Source organism: Bubalus kerabau, chromosome 10, assembly GCF_029407905.1.
Source record: "Bubalus kerabau isolate K-KA32 ecotype Philippines breed swamp buffalo chromosome 10, PCC_UOA_SB_1v2, whole genome shotgun sequence".
Taxonomy (NCBI): Eukaryota; Metazoa; Chordata; class Mammalia; order Artiodactyla; family Bovidae; genus Bubalus; species Bubalus kerabau.
Window position 1 is genome coordinate 106,799,472 of NC_073633.1, and position 15,642 is coordinate 106,815,113.

General features: G+C 46.9%; 1 protein-coding gene across 14 annotated transcripts in view; it reads left to right on the forward strand.

Moving 5' to 3' along the window:
- Positions 1-15,642, forward strand: part of TDP1 (tyrosyl-DNA phosphodiesterase 1) — a 74,505-nt gene that overhangs the window by 30,506 nt on the left and 28,357 nt on the right. For 11 of the 14 annotated variants that reach the window (XM_055538897.1, XM_055538899.1, XM_055538901.1 and 8 more), the window contains 4 exons: positions 1,107-1,289; positions 1,919-1,967; positions 3,496-3,562; positions 5,436-5,543. In XM_055538897.1, the coding sequence (XP_055394872.1) occupies positions 1,107-1,289; positions 1,919-1,967; positions 3,496-3,562; positions 5,436-5,543 (407 nt within the window). Of the gene's footprint in view, positions 1-1,106; positions 1,290-1,918; positions 1,968-3,495; positions 3,563-5,435; positions 5,544-9,151; positions 9,268-12,315; positions 12,477-15,642 lie in introns of those variants that run through there. The other 3 variants (XM_055538907.1, XM_055538905.1, XM_055538902.1) reach the window with 2 other exon arrangements.

The following is a 15,642-nucleotide window of genomic DNA, read 5'->3' on the forward strand; positions in this document are numbered from 1 at the left end:
TTGGGCCACGGTCCGCTGGCTGATCAAGGGCTGAACCCAGAATAGTAGCCAAGTCTTGTGATTGTCGGCTCAGTCCTGCTTCCTACCCCATGCTGCACCCAGGGTGGAAGTTGAGAACTGTGTGGGCCCTGTGGGGAAGTGTGTTTATAAGTATTAATGCCTGCTCAGTGGTAAGGAGAATAACGCATATAACCCTGAACAATGCATCTGTCAGATTATGAGCTCTACTGGAACAGGAACTGTGGCTTATTTTTATTGCTGTCTCCAGCCTCTAGAAAGGTGCTCAGCACAGGTTTAAAGACAGAAAATTCTCAAGTGTTTTCTGACTTGTTTCTGCAGCTTTGCATAAATATCAAACAAAGCAGGAAATGCAGGTCAGTCTTCCCCAGGGCTTAAGGTGGTGTGTATCCGTATTTAAATATATTCTTTTTCATTTATAGAGCATCACAGCTGCCCAGAGCCCAAGCCTTTTTCAAATGATAAGAGTCAAAATATAGTTTGACCTTCTAGGTTTTATTTCAGTGTATTAAACCTTTGGAATTTCGAGGCAGAAGGCTAATCTCATATGGCAGGTTGCTAGTTTGTCTGACATTGCTACTAAAATGGGTCATTTTTTTTTTAATATGTTTAAGTACAAATCAAAGAATTTTGGAAGAGAAATACTTTCGTCAACTTACTCCATTAAAATAAAATATTTTCGGTATTTAAAAACATTTCCCAAAGGATTGACATGTATACACTACTATATAAAAAACAGATAACTAATAGGGACCCTACTGTATAGCACAGGGAGCTCTACTCAGTACTCTAGTGACCTCTATGGGGAAAATAACCTAAAAAAGAGTGGATGTGTGTAACTGACCCCCTCTGCGGTGCACCTGAAACTAACACAGCATTGCACAGCAGCTGTATACCAGTAAAAGCTTAAAAACAAAACTTTTCCCAAAGAAGAAAAGCTGTACGTGGGTATGAAACTGAGCATTAACCATTTTCAGCATTTCCTTGTGAAGTCGGCGATCCGAGGACAGAAAACCGTGTTCTGAGCTGTCACGGCTTTTCTCTCCACGTGGTCGGACTGACTAGCGTTCGTTTTTGTTCTCTCACAGCTTCTAAAAGAGCACGCCTCACCCATGCCTAAAGCAGAGTCTTGGCCGGTCATAGGTCAGTTCTCCAGCATTGGCTCCATGGGGGCAGACGAATCAAAATGGTTGTGTTCTGAGTTTAAGGAGAGCCTGGTGACCCTGGGCAAGGAGAGCAGGACCCTAGGAAGTGCTGTTCCTCTCCATCTGGTGAGTGCCCCTCCTCCCCGAGGTCACTGTTCTCAGCCTCTGGTCCAGGAGAAGAATCAGATCTGTCCTCCTTGCCACAGAAAGGGGTTTCATTCTGTGGATCGGGGATGGAAGACGTTGAATGCAGTGCGGTACCACCGCCGTTTGTAAGCAAGTGTCCTAATAGCGTCTGGTGCCGGGAGCCTGCTGGTTTCATCCAAGCTCTGGCTCAGCCACAGACTAGCCTGCAGATTCCCCATTCTTTCCTTTAGGTTGTCAAGCCAAGGCAAAAATTTTTGATAAAGCATTGCCAGCAGAATTACAGGCATTATTAATTATTTAGAGATATTTGAAGTAAGAATTAATTTTACATTCAGTTAAGTTTTTCTCTTGGTGTTTCAGACGAGAAAATACTCATTGAAATGTAATTTTCTTTCATTGACTATAAATGCTTTCTGTAGTTTAATGACTAGAAGTTCAATAGTTTTCAATAAGATGGGAACTTTTTAAAATTTAAAGCATGTTTTCTAAGTCTTGAAGTATTATTTCTAATAGATTTTCATCTTGGTAAAAACTAAACTTCTTTCCTTTTAACACACATAGATAGTTTCTTCAACATTGTACATTCTAAGTGTTGTTTTTATTTTTAGATCTATCCTTCAGTGGAAAATGTGCGGACCAGCTTAGAAGGATATCCAGGTAATTGTTGGGAAGACTGTCCCGATTGTGTTTTTGTGTGTACCCTGGTAAACTTTTTAACTTGAGGTCAGAAAGGTATTGATGAGAAATTTGGAGATTATTCTCTCTTAACTGGATGAGGATCCTTAAAGTAGGTAATACTGGGTGGTGCTGTGTTCTAAAGATGATGCCACACAGTTGAGCAATTTGAGTTTCATCCTCACAGTAGCCCTGAGTGTTTGATACTTTTACCAAAAAGATTCTTCTCCCCTCTGCCACCAGTGGTTGTCTGGATAAGACATCCAGATAAAACCAGCTTCCGCCACAACCCCATGCTGTGCCTTTTTCTAACACCTCTCCCCCCACGTCCCCCCCGGCCTAAAGTACAATGTGGTTCTTCCAGATTTGACTCCCCGATACAGGTCACATTGAGGGTCTGGAACTGAGGCCTAATACTGAGATAAAATCTTTGGTGTGATATAATTTAGTTGATATAGCTAGTCTCTCAAGGGCTTCATCTGTAAACCCCAGGACTGTTCTGTAGACATCTTTCAGTCTTGTCCTCTAGTTCCCTTATGTCAGTGCTGGGCACTTGTTTGGAATTCAGCAACCCCCAGGTAGTGTATTCAGACGGTATTAACCAAAATCCCAAACAGGGTATATGTGTGTGCTAAGTTGCTTCAGTCATGTCTGACTCTCTGTGACCCCATGAACTGTAGCCCACCAGGCTCCTCTGTCCGTGGGATTTTCCAGGCAAGAATACTGGCTTCTAATTGTGTTTCCACTGGGAACTGTATCTTTATTCTCTCTGTAGGACTATGGCGTTTAGGATTCATTTTTAAAAACGTAATGGTTTACTGAACATTTTATTTTAGTGATCCTTGGTTTTTGCATTCGTAAGAATCTGTGTAGCTAGGACAGAGTCTGTTTGGAAATATCAATGTAAAAGTGAAGGAGGCAGGACAACCAGGCTTTCATCCCAGTCTCCCCTCTCCCAAGCGTCCTGGTCTTGGGCCCAAAAAAAGACGCAGGAACCCTCGTCTCGCAAAGTGTGTCTCAGGGTGTCCTACCTGCGCGAGGGCAGCAGGTTGGGCCGTGGCTCATCTCTGGTCTCTCCTGACATTTCCAGTCTGTGCTGTTACAGATGTTAAAGTACCACCACCACCCCCTCCAATGGTTAAATACCGTCTTCTATTGCGATAGTTAACATATACTATTTGATATGCACCCTAAGAAGGAAATGGCAGCCCCATCCAGTATTCTTGCCTGAAGAATCCCATGGACAGAGGAGCCTGGTGGGCTACAAGTTGCCTGGTGGGCAAGAGTTGGACATGACTAAGCAACTCACACTTTACGCACTTCTAAGAAAGGAAACCCCACTGAGAGAACACAGCTAATGCAGGTGTGCATGTTCCCTTTCAAAGAGCTGTTCCGTAAGACGGAATAAGTGGTGGCTTCTTAACCACTATATATAGATTTTCTTCATGAGGGTCCTCAAATTATAGTCAATAATCTTTGTTTGTTTACTTTATTTCTCTTGTTTTAAAAGCTGGGGGCTCTCTTCCCTATAGCATCCAGACGGCGCAGAAACAGAATTGGCTTCATTCCTATTTTCAGTAAGTAATCTGGTTAGAATGCGCTGTTGCTTCTTTCAAGTAAAATAAGAATGTTGTCTGTCTGATTTTCTTTAAAAAAAAAAAAAAGAGCTTTACATAATATGGCTGTATTTTTAATCTATTTATGTTAGTGATAGAGATCCCTTAAAGTTCTAGACATTTCTTGGAATTGGTTTTTAATACCAGAGTCTAATTTATCTCTCTGAGTTTCCTGTTTAAATATTGGCATCCAAAGAAAAAGGATAAGTGAAAGAACATGTTGGGAAATTGAGAATTTACATAAGCAGCATTTCAGTTCATATTTCCAAAATATGCCATCCTTTGTGTACACATTCATGCACTGGGAAGCTGCAGGCTTCTGAGGGGAGAACCCACGCCCCTTCTCCGGGGCACACGGCAGCCTTGGCTTGCTGCACGGACCAGCCAGCGGCCGAACGCTCAGGCTGAAGGGATGCTCTGCGTCCTTTCCGCCGCCCACCCTGCATGTTCTCGGCTAGCTGCAGTCTCACTCTGGCTTCAACAGACATATATTTAAGCTGGAACCAGAAACGAAGGTAGATTACCTTTCCATAGCTTTAGTCTGGGAATTCTCTGCCGCTCCAGTGGCTAGAACTCCTTGCTTTCACTGCCAAGGGCCTGGGCTCACTCCCTGTCAGAGGACTAAGATCCTGCAAGCCGCCCGTGGCATGGCCAAAAGAAAGAAACAGAGCTTTCAGTGTCATTCAGCATGTCATCCTGGAGCCTTTCTGTAATGCTTTCTTTGGAGGTGTTTGATTTTATTTTGCGGAGGACGTTTCTTCAAATTGAGCTCCTTTGAGTATTATGTTCTTACAAGCAAATTTTGTTTTTCTGTTTTTAACTTTTATTCATTTATTTATCGGCCGCCCTGGGTCTCTGTTGCCACAAGCAGGCTTCCTCTCGCGTTGCGGAGAGGGAGGCTACTCTCTAATCGCGGTGCATGGGCTTCTCAGTGTGGTGGCTCCTCGTTGCGAAACCCAGCTCTGGGGCGCGCCAGAAGCTGCAGCTCGAGGGCTCAGCGGTTGTGGCTCAAAGGCGCGATGGTCTGGGCACGGGCTCCGTTGCCTCACGGCATGTGGGGTCTTCCCACAGCAGGGATCGAACCTGTGTCCCCTGCGTTGGCAGGTGGATTGTTCCCTGGACCACCAGGGAAGCCCCACAAGTGAATTTCATAATCTAATAATGACTCTGCCAAATCCCAATTTTACTCTTTCAGTCTGTTCTCTTCAGGGACCGTCCTCTTGTATTCATAAGGGAGGATTCCTACCTCATGGTATAGGTCTTTTTTCTCCCATGAAACCTTAGTCCCAAAAATGTTGGAAACTTAGAAACCAAGCTTAGACACATGAGTATCTGCATTTGGGATATTTCTGAATGATCCCCCTGCTTTTCGGCCTTCCATTTTGATATTCATCCTGTTTGTATTTTTTCCAGTTTGCATTTTGTTCACTCGGCAAGCACTTGGTGAGCCTTCCCACTCAGCAGTGTGTTCCGGGAACACAGTTCCTACTTTTAAAGAGATAAGGTGTGCCCACATGCAGTTAAAAGCATGATAGAAATAGCACATGTCGTATGTATACGTGTGTTCCTAACAAGGTACGGGGACCAAGTGCCTGCAGTTTCCAGTGCTTTTTGTAGGTGGTATTTTCTACGTACCTACATTCTAAAATGAACATGTGTTATCCTGTTAGCTCAACAGAATTTAGGACGTTTTCTCAGGTCATATCACAGAGAACAATGCACTCACTGTTTTTTACACGTCAGGATTTTGCTTCTCATGCAGTTCTCTTGTATGAGGCCTGTGATGACCCGTTTGTGTTTTCTGACGAGTGATTTGTGCCTTTTCCATCACCAGCAAGTGGTCAGCTGACACGTCAGGCCGCAGCAACGCCATGCCACATATTAAGACGTACCTGAGACCCTCTCCAGACTTCAGTCAGATCGCTTGGTTCCTTGTCACAAGGTACGAGTTCTTATATTCTTGATGGGAAAAATTGTTAAAATGTATCTGCAACTCCTGTTAAGAGGACTGAGTGCACTTCCAAAAAGTGGTTCTGTGAACCGTCCTTCGTTTTCTCTTAAATATGTACGTGTGTTTGTGTCTTTGTGATTTGTTGTTTAGCCGCTAAGTCGTGTCCAACTCTTGGGAAAGTGGTGGCTGCCTTTGGGGTCCTTGTGAGAGGTACACGACAGAGCCCAGTGCTGGGGACAGAAGGACCCAGGGCACGCGAGGCCGTGGTCACGTGTGTTCCAGCTCCGCCCTTGAGGCCGTGGAGGATGGCCAGGGGCACTGGTGCCCTTCTTTTAAAGGCACTGTGTGCCTTTGAAAAGAGAAACTTCTGCCTCTGACGAGGAGGGTGCCTGGGTATGAGGTGTGCCCTGTAGATGCCCTGGGAGGAGAAGTCATCGTCTGGGGCAGGAAGTACCAAGGAGAGCAGAGGTGTAGAGGGCTTGTGGCCCCTCTGTGGGCGTGGAGCTCAAGCCCTAGCTGCTTTGTGAGTGCAAAATTGTTCATTACTCCCCTGATTTCACTGTAAATAAAGCACCCTTGCAAAAGCTAGGTTAAAACCAGTGTTCCTAGAATGAAAGTGATGAGAAACCAAGGCACAGTGCTGCCCAGTCTTCTACAAAGTCAACCAACAAGAACACAAATTCAGACATCGCGTGGATCCTTGACCCTCTCCAAAGGGGCCTGGATATTCAAAGACCATGTTTCCGTGTCAGCCACCTGTGTGTTCAGGAACTGTCTGGTGTTAAATGTTAAAACCAAGTGACTAAGTTGAGGGAGAAAGACCTGGCTGTTGATTCTGGTTGTCTCACATCCTGATGCTGTGTGTGACCTTTGCTCCCTGTATACTCTGATGATCAGTCAGTAGGGCTAGGTGAAATAATCTGTCTGCTTCTGATTCTAAAACACCACCCTCGGAAGTGATGCTGAGAGCCGGGCCATCGTACACCCCAAGGGCCGCTTTATTACAAAGCTCGTTACTTTGCCCTGTGTTAAGGCGTAAAGTGCCGTGACATTCCCTTCAGTCAGATCTGACAGATTCTCTACCAGTTTGGGTACTAGGACTCTACCCATCTTGTTACTTTTTTATACTCATCAAGGCTCTTACTGGAATCATGCCACTTTGCAGGAATGTTGAATTTGAAGGCTGTTCTTCCAGCTTTGGTGAAAATCCTCTTAACTTAGAATGCTTTTTCTCAAAATAGGGTCAAAACAAATAGAGAAACATATCAGTTATTGGGTAAAAGTGGTCTTGTCTAGCACCATGGGTTTTTTTGCTGGGGAAACAGGTGCCCAGAGAAATTAAGCATTCAAAAGCATCAGCTCGCCAGAAGGCCAGGGTGGAGGCTGTGCCAGTGAAGTGCTGCCTGGACTTTGCACGTAACTGACTGGGAGGTGCTTCAAAGACGGGTCCTGGGTTTGGGGTGTGGCCAGTAGGGAGGTAGGAGGTGGTCACCTTCTAGAGAAGTCAAGAAATAAAACTGGTTTTGCTGGGAGAATGGTCAGCTGGATTAGATTGGCCTCTTGCGGTGGGAAGGTTAAGTGGAATTGTCTGTGGGCGATGTTGGAGTCAGAAGGTCAGCGTATGCGTAATATGTTTTGGAATTCTCTTTAGAACTGATCGTTGACACCTTGAGCCTGTGTGTGGATGGTCGGGGAGAGTGGAGCCGAGGGCTGGTGCCCGGGAGGGGAGGAACAGACCAGGACTAAACATCACACCTCCCGGGTTCCCAAGCCACACGGGTGGGTTGGGCCCAAGCCTTCCCTCCCGAATTACAGAACAACTGGTCACCATCCTCCAGAAACAGTCTTCCTTCTACTTAAGCAATGTTCTGCGTTGTATTTTTGACATCGTAAAATTTAACCATGTCAACATGTGTTTATTGAGCAGCTACTATGTGGCAGGCACTTCTCCAGGTTCAGGGAGTGCCGTAAAAGCACACAGTCCTGACTTTATGGTAGTGAGAATTGCATAGAAACCAAGTTTATTTGTATATATTAAATGATGATGGTTGCTACAGAGAACAGTAAAGTAGAAGAATAATTTAGGTGCACAGTCCTTTATTCTAACTTCTTGAGGCGAGATATGGTTCAGTATTTGGAGCTTAATGTGAGCACACATAACACGTGCTTAATATCCGCAGCATTGTTACAAGTAGCCTCACGCTATTTTAGGTCAGCTTTTGTCACCTGATGAGCTCACAGAAAGAAGTTTGCCAGTAAGTATAGTGAGTTAAGTAATAGCTTAATTTCCAAGTTGGTTTCAGTTGTTTTTAGATGTTCAAAGCTAACACGTGGTGCTTAGTGTTAAGTCGCCTCAGTCATGTCCACCTCTTTGTGATCCCAATGGACGGTAGCCCACCAGGCTCTTCTGTCCATGGGATTCTTCAGGCAAGAATCTTGGAGTGGGTTACCATTTCCTTCTTCAGGGGATCTTCCCGACCCAGAGCTCGAATCCACGTCTCTTACGTGTCCTGCATTGGCGGGTGGGCTCTTTACCACTAGCACCACCTGGGAAGCCCAGTGCTTATGCTGAGTTTCAGGCATTCTTCTAAAAAAGCAGCGTCTATACACACACACCCTCATGTAATCCTGATAACAGTCCTGCAGGTGAGCTGTGTTCGTCCCCTTTACTAATGGGAGAACTGAAGCACAGAGAGGGTCAGCAAGCGTCCAGGAACCCAGGCGTGTGCCATCCCTGTGTCAGGAAGGGAGTCTGCTCCTTAAATGGGATGATCAGGGAGTCCTGACTGACACGGCGACATTTAAGCAGAGACCTGAAGGAAGGAAGGGAGCCATGTGGATGGAGAGCCGGGAGGAGTGTTCCCAGAGAGAGGCACAGTTGGGAATATTCTGGTTTGTGTTTGAGAAACAATGCGTGCTGCTGGAATGAGTGGAATAGGAGGGCAGAGCAGTCCCTGGGGGTTTGGTCAAGAGGACACTTTGTGCAGGACTATCCTGTTCTTTCCAGGGTGTTAAGTAGTGCGGCCCCCACGTACTGACCGCAATGCCGTGGCGAAAGCTACGCAGATGCCCTGCCTCTAAGTGCCCCCGGCCGGCCCTCCTGCTGCGGTGCTGCCACCTTTGCGAATAAGTTCGGAACTTTGTGAACAGCTGATTTACGAGCGCTGCTGTTCTTTCGGTTCCTGCATTTTCCTGTTTTAGAGTGATGAGGTGGGGTTGCACAGAGAACCATGGATTCTAGTCCAAATGAAGGGATAATGCCAGCAAATCCAGCAGTCCATCCACAAGGGGCAGATATGTTATGTTTTAAGACTTGGATTGTCGTGAAAGATAAATACACCAAAGCTCCATATATTTGATTCCTCCCCGAAAGATAAATATACCAAAGCCGCATGTATTTGACTCCTCCCCTCACTTTTTTTTCTTGACACTTTACTACTTTGATCTATTGTTAAAACTCCCTGTTAATGTTGATGCTTGGGATGAATAAGTGCTTTTTATTAAAACAATATTCTCAGAAAAAATTATAATAGTAATAAGCAATATGGATGATAAGCCATGTGAATTTGACTCTAATAATATGACTTTTAATAAGCCAGATTTGCACGTCCACAGAAGTGCTGCCCCGTAAAATGGCCACCTGGAGAAACTAGACATTTTATGAAAGCACTGCCAGCCTCGCATCCTTTCGCCGCTCTCCAGAATTTCCTCCAAAGTGAGTTTCTGTGGCACTTTAGTAAGTATTTTTTCTTAACAGACATGCGTCTGTTCTGGGCCTTGTGACTAAGTGGTCGAAGGCAATTGCAGACTTGGTATCTGGCAGTTCCTGTGGCTCAGGAGTCTGGCCATGGGTTGGCTGGTCCTCTGCACAGACTCACAGTGTCGAGCAAGGCTGCGAGCCCCTCTAAAGCTCAGAGTCTTCTTCTAAGCTCTCTGGTTGCTGGCAGAACCCCGTTGCTTGTGGCTGGAGGACCGGGGCTTCTGCTTTCTCGGTGACTGTGAGCTGTTGGCGTTCTCAGCTCCGAGTGCCGCTTCTGGTGTGCTCCACGCGGTCTCTTCATGAGTAGTTCACAGCGTAGCTCACTGCTTCTTCAAAATCAACAGGAGGGAAACAGAAAAGACAAAATCAGCAGGAGAATCTCAGTCCCCAGGAAGGGCCCAGTCCGTCCTTCCAGGCTTCACTTCATTAGTTCAGGCCCAGGATCATCCCAAACCTTCTGATTAACTCAGAGGTGCGGGGATTAGTGACCTGACCATGGGAATGAAATCCCATTATATTCACACTTTACTCACACTCCAGGGGAGGGGATAAACTGGAAGTGTACACCAGGGGCGAGGCTGACTCTTAGAGGCCATCTTCCAATTCTGCCCTCCTCTGGCCCATTCATTACTCAGCTGGGGTTCCTCCGTCTGCTTCTCCAGCCTTGACTTGAAATAATTTCTTCCTGTTTTGAAAATTGATGTTTGTTTTCCATAGTCAAGGGAAAGTCTCCTTGAGCATACTCACAAGACTGACCCTCAGGCTCCCCCAGAGGCTGTTTGAGAAGTGCAGCCCTAGCAGTGTTTGGAGCCAAAGGAGGCAACTTGATTGGAGGGAGGTTCTAACCTGAAGCACGATGGCTTTGGAGACCCACATTCGTGGGTGTATAGGGTTGCTAAAAATTATGGTTATAAGTCTTATAAGAGATAAGTAGAATCCTACAAGATACAACTCCCCCCCAGCCCCTGCCAAGAAAAGAACCTCATCACTGTAGCAACGCACTTCACATATTTCCTGTAGACTGTGCATAGTGGTCGCTGGTCATTTCTCAGCCCATCATAAGTAGAGGATGTTGGCTTCCTGGTCACAGAGACTTGGTTTTACCCAACTGACATTTCACAAATGCGGAAACCGGCTTGAAATCAGGGACTGAAATCTTACAGAAAGCGCTAGCTTCCATATAGTTTTCATCTTCTACTTTATCCTTTTATATTCACAAATACCAGGTTTTTTCCTTCCCTCTCTTTCATGATGTGTTGTGATTGGGGTTCTGACTGAAAGCATGTATAGAGCCTAGGTTATGTTTTAGTATTATATAGCTGCCACATCACCAAAATCTCCCCTAAAACCATTTTTAATGAAGTTTCTTTGTGAATGGACCTGTCTCCATTTGTTTTGTCCTGCTCTAAGAGAAAATGAGTTCGTAAGTCCCGTACTCTTTTTCCTACTGGAATGCCCTTCCTGACACTTGGTAATTTTGTGAAATACGTGTGGTTTCTTTCAGACCAATAAATATAGTGCCTGTACAGTACCCGGTCTGCAGTGGCCCAGGAAATTGTGAATGAATGGATGGTGTTCCTCTTCATCTAACTACCGCTCATTTTCTGAGCTTCTCAAGTTTTAAGTGTGTTTTCCCTTCTGTACTGTCCAGCACTCTTAAGCTTATTTTTAAGGATTTTCTCAAATCTTCCCCTTTGAAACTTCTTCTAGCTCAGCAGACATGAGTCATTATTTTTCCTTTGTGTTTTTGTAAGGTTTCTCAGGTGGTGCAGTGGTAAAGAATCCACCTGCCAGTGCAGGAGACTCAAGAGACTCAGGTTCAATCCCTGGGTCGGGAAGATGCCCTAGAGGAGGAAATGGCAACCTCCTCCAGTGTTCTTGCCTGGGAAACCCCATGGGTACAGGTGCCTGGTGGGCTACAGTCCATGGGGTTACAGAGAGTCAGGCACGACTGAGCACACACACAGCACTTCCTGCCTGGTCCTTGTATGTCTTCATTGTTGGTTTTGAGGGCACTTGTTGGCCTCAGTTTATTATGAGCTGTTTGGGAGCCTGTGCCAGGGGCTTGCTTACCTTTATTCTCAGCATCTAATGCGCCTAACACTGAGCCCAGTTATGTGCAGGGACCAGTGCATATTTGAATCAGAGCCCTTTACAAAATACTTCTGTTCAAATAGATCATATCTACATATCACAGATGAGAGGTATACAGAGGGAATTTGTCTTCTCCTCCTCATTCCCCAGCCATCCTGCTCATCCTCAAACCACCACTGCTGGTTTCTTCGCTTTAACTCCATCAGCCCTTTCAAATTCAGGTACCTCGGATGATGATATTATCCAATCAGCCATCTTACTATGGAGGAAATAGACCCGAGGTAGAGTCCAAAGATCCATGTCCTAAGTTGGGATTGCCACATACTAGCCTTGCCACTCAAATCTTGGAAAAACCATTTCTTATCTGGGCCTTTATCTGACTTATGGAGTGATCAGAGGACAATGATAGGACGTAAATGTGGCCGTTACCCATTAAAGTGTATGAGGTGTTAAGTGTTCGTTAACTGCTTAATTTTTACTGGCTGTTGACAACCACGTGTTATTATTAAGGTCATATTCATTAGACATGTAGGGAGTCAAGAAAGCTTATCAAGACTTTATCTATTTGGTTTATATGAAAAAAGGATGTGTAATATAGGACCTAAAGACTTCTGATAAATAAAGCCTTTTCTGAACTCAGTGTGGTTAAGTTTAAGACTAGTCATAATTATTCTATAAAAGCAACACAAGTATATTCAGCCAGAAGAATGTGTTCAAAGAAACTTAAAATTAGCACTTTGGATTGAACTTATTAGAATGTTACGTCGGCAGGCTTTTGTCTGGTTGCTTTTATGAAAAGCTATTTATAGTTCTCGATGCTCCTGTGAAATCATCCCATGTTTGATGGGCAGCCTGTTATGGAAATTGCCAGAAGATAATGACAAAGACAGTGTTTAAATTTTGCCACAGGACCATGCAGGCAAGAAGATGAGCTTGAAGAGGCAGCCTTGTCTGAGAAGATAGTGCCGAGGAGTATTTGGCAAACCCCGGTGAGAGCAGTGAGGAAAGCTGTGCATTGTGGGTGGCAGGGCGGGGCCGCTGCCACAGCCGCCTAGCAACCGACAGCGTGCGCAGACGTGGTGGCGCGGCCACTTCAGGGGAAAACAAGGCAAGTGCTTGGCTACAAAACCGCTGCGGCTTTTTTGAGGAAACATTAAGGGCACTTGCCCCCTCTGCCTTTCCGCACAGTAGTGAGGTGCTTCTTTAATGTCTGTTCCTTTGATTCTGAAACTAATAGTCTGTTTCCTCCTTTGAGCTTTAAAAAAAAAAATCACATTGGACCTCACAGAAAAATTATTCCTAGATGGCATTGGAGTGGACCTGGTTCCCTGGCACTGCGGCTCCAAGGTCCTGGTGTTAGTTGGTATGCCTCGTGTACCTTGTTACGAATGACTGTTATGAGTGCGAATGTCTGCAAGCGACTTCCTTTGTGTGTTAGAGGCCATCACAGGCCCCTTGCTTTCTCGTGCTCTGGTGCGGGGAGACCAAGGCCAGCACAGGCCCCTTTCCATGCTCGTGGGAGCAAGTCTCTCAACGCGTTATCCCTGGTGGGAGGAAGCTTGGGACCCCCACCCTGGGGTCTCTAGACCCTCGAACTCCAGCGCTGCTGGTGACGAGCGGTGCCTGTGGCTGGAGGTGAGGCGCTGTCTGGGAGCCTGCAGCAGGAGCTGGCCTCCAGAGAGCACGCCTCATGGATGACGGCGGTGCATGTGCTGACTCTGCTCACTCCCTGAACCCTCCCAGTGAGGAGCGAGGGGCGCGGATCCTCATTTTAGAGCTAGGAAAGCTAAGCAGAGAGGCCTTAAGTAACATTCCCGAGGAGGCGCAGCGGGCAGGGCGAGAGGGGTAGGCCTCACACCGAGTCCAGCGTGACTGCCTGTGCCTGTGTGCCGGACGCTGTGCTAGGCTCTGGTGCCAGATGATGGACAGGGCGTGGGCCCTGCCCGCAAGGAGCTTGTGTTCTAGCTGTTGAGGCCCTGCTGGCTGAGGCTTGGGAGAACACGCGGCTCAAAAGCTCATGGCAGCCTCGTTCCCTGAAGACTGCCGTGCCAGACCTTGCCTCTTCCTGGTTAGCAGCCTCCCCCGCTGCTAACCCAGGCGTCTCCCCCAAGCTCTTCTCTCCCGGCATTTAGCCCAGAACGCTCTGAATTCCTGGCCGTTGCTTTGCCAGAGCCTTGCCTCCCTCCTCCCTCAGTGAGGTTTCGGTTTCTGCCGTGGCTGTCCGTTGTGGCCCCTGCTGTGCACTCAGCCGACAGCGTGGCTGCTGTGAGGGGCCTGAGGCCTATCTTCCCTCGCCTTGTGCATCCTGCCTCTGCTAGTCCATCCGCTGACCATCCCTTCTGTGCCAGGATTTGTCACAGTCCAGTGCTTAAATCTTCAGGGCTCTTTTTTTTTGGCTGCACCAGAGACAACATTCAGAATCTTAAATAGTTCACTGACCAGGGATCAAACCTGTGCCCTCTACAGTGGAAGCTTGGAGTCTTGCCCACTGGGGTACCAGTCTTAACTTACCCACTGGAGCATCCCTTCAGGGCTTTCTTGAAACACTTCTTCATCCTGGCTACCAGTTCCACTTACTTAGTCAACATCCGGGACCTGAGCGAGGGCCTGACTTCTCCAGCTTCTGCCCAGCTACTCTGTTCACACCAAACCCAACCACATGGCGTAGAGGTCCATGCTCCCAGAGCCTGGGTCTTCTGGATGTTCCTGTCATCCCACTTTGAAGTCCCTTCTCATCCAGTCTTTCATCTGCACTGCCTTTGTAGATCCACATTCAGCCCCTGTTCCCAATACCAGTTGGGCCTGCGGGCCTGCCAATGTCCCAAGCTTGGGTTAGTGATTGCTCAGCCTGCCAGTCTGCCGAGCACTTGGTCAGGATACAGTTAGATGTGTGCACACATTCATTTGTGTGTGTGTGTGTTCATGGGAATTCACGATTCACTCTGTGGCAGTTAAGGGCATCAGTTCAGTTCACTTCAGTCCCTCAGTCGTGTCCGACTCTTTGCGACCCCATGAACTGCAGCACGCCAGGCCTCCCTGTCCATCACCAACTCCCAGAGCTCACTCAGACTCACATCCATCGAGTCAGTGATACCATCCAGCCATCTCATCCTCTGTCCTCCTCTTCTCCTCCTGCCCCCAGTCCCTCCCAGCATCAGAGTCTTTTCCAATGAGTCAACTCTTCCCATCAGGTGGCCAAAGTACTGGAATTTCAGCTTTAGCATCATTCCTTCCAAAGAACACCCAGGGCTGATCTCCTTTAGGATGGTCTGGTTGAATCTCCTTGCAGTCCAAGGGACTCTCAAGAGTTTTCTCCAACACCACAGTTCAAAAGCATCAATTCTTCGGTGCTCAGCTTTCTTCACAGTCCAACTCTCACATCCATACATGACCACAGGAAAAACCATAGCCTTGACTAGACAGACCACAGGAAAAACCATAGCCTTGACTAGACGGACCTTTGTTGGCAAAGTAATGTCTCTGCTTCTCAATATGCTATCTAGGTTGGTCATAACTTTCCTTCCAAGGAGTAAGTGTCTTTTAATTTCATGGCTGCAGTCACCATCTGCAGTGATTTTGGAGCCCAAAAAATGAAGTCTGACACTGTTTCCACTGTTTCCCCATCTATTTCCCATGAAGTGATGGGACCAGATGCCATGATCTTCGTTTTCTGAATGTTGAGCTTTAAGCCAACTTTTCACTCTCCTCTTTCACTTTCATCAAGAGACTTTTGAGTTCCTCTTCACTTTCTGCCATAAAGGTGGTGTCGTCTGCATATCTGAGGTTATTGATATTTCTCCCGGCAATCTTGATTCCAGCTTGTGCTTCTTCCAGTCCAGCGTGTCTCGTGATGTACTCTGCATAGAAGATAAATAAGCAGGATGACAGTATCCAGGGTGGCAAAAACGGGAAGGGATGGCTCAGAGGAGAGAGAGACCACTTCTGCGTAAAATAACCACGCCTTGGGACGTGGTCCATTTTGTGTGCGACAGACCGAGGGACACACCAGGTGGAAGAAGCCATGAACTTGAAACCCTGAGGCAGAGCGTGCTGCAGGAGGGGCAGGCAGGGGGCGCTGTGCAGGGGCTGCCGGCCGGTGGGCGGGGCCGGGCTCGCGGGCCCGGAGTGACGTCAGAGGACTGGAGGCTTTTCAGGTGCGGGAGCTCAGGGCCTGTGAACTGATGTTACTGATAATGTCTATCATTGTTCAAAGCTTTGATGTGCTCTTTTCATGGT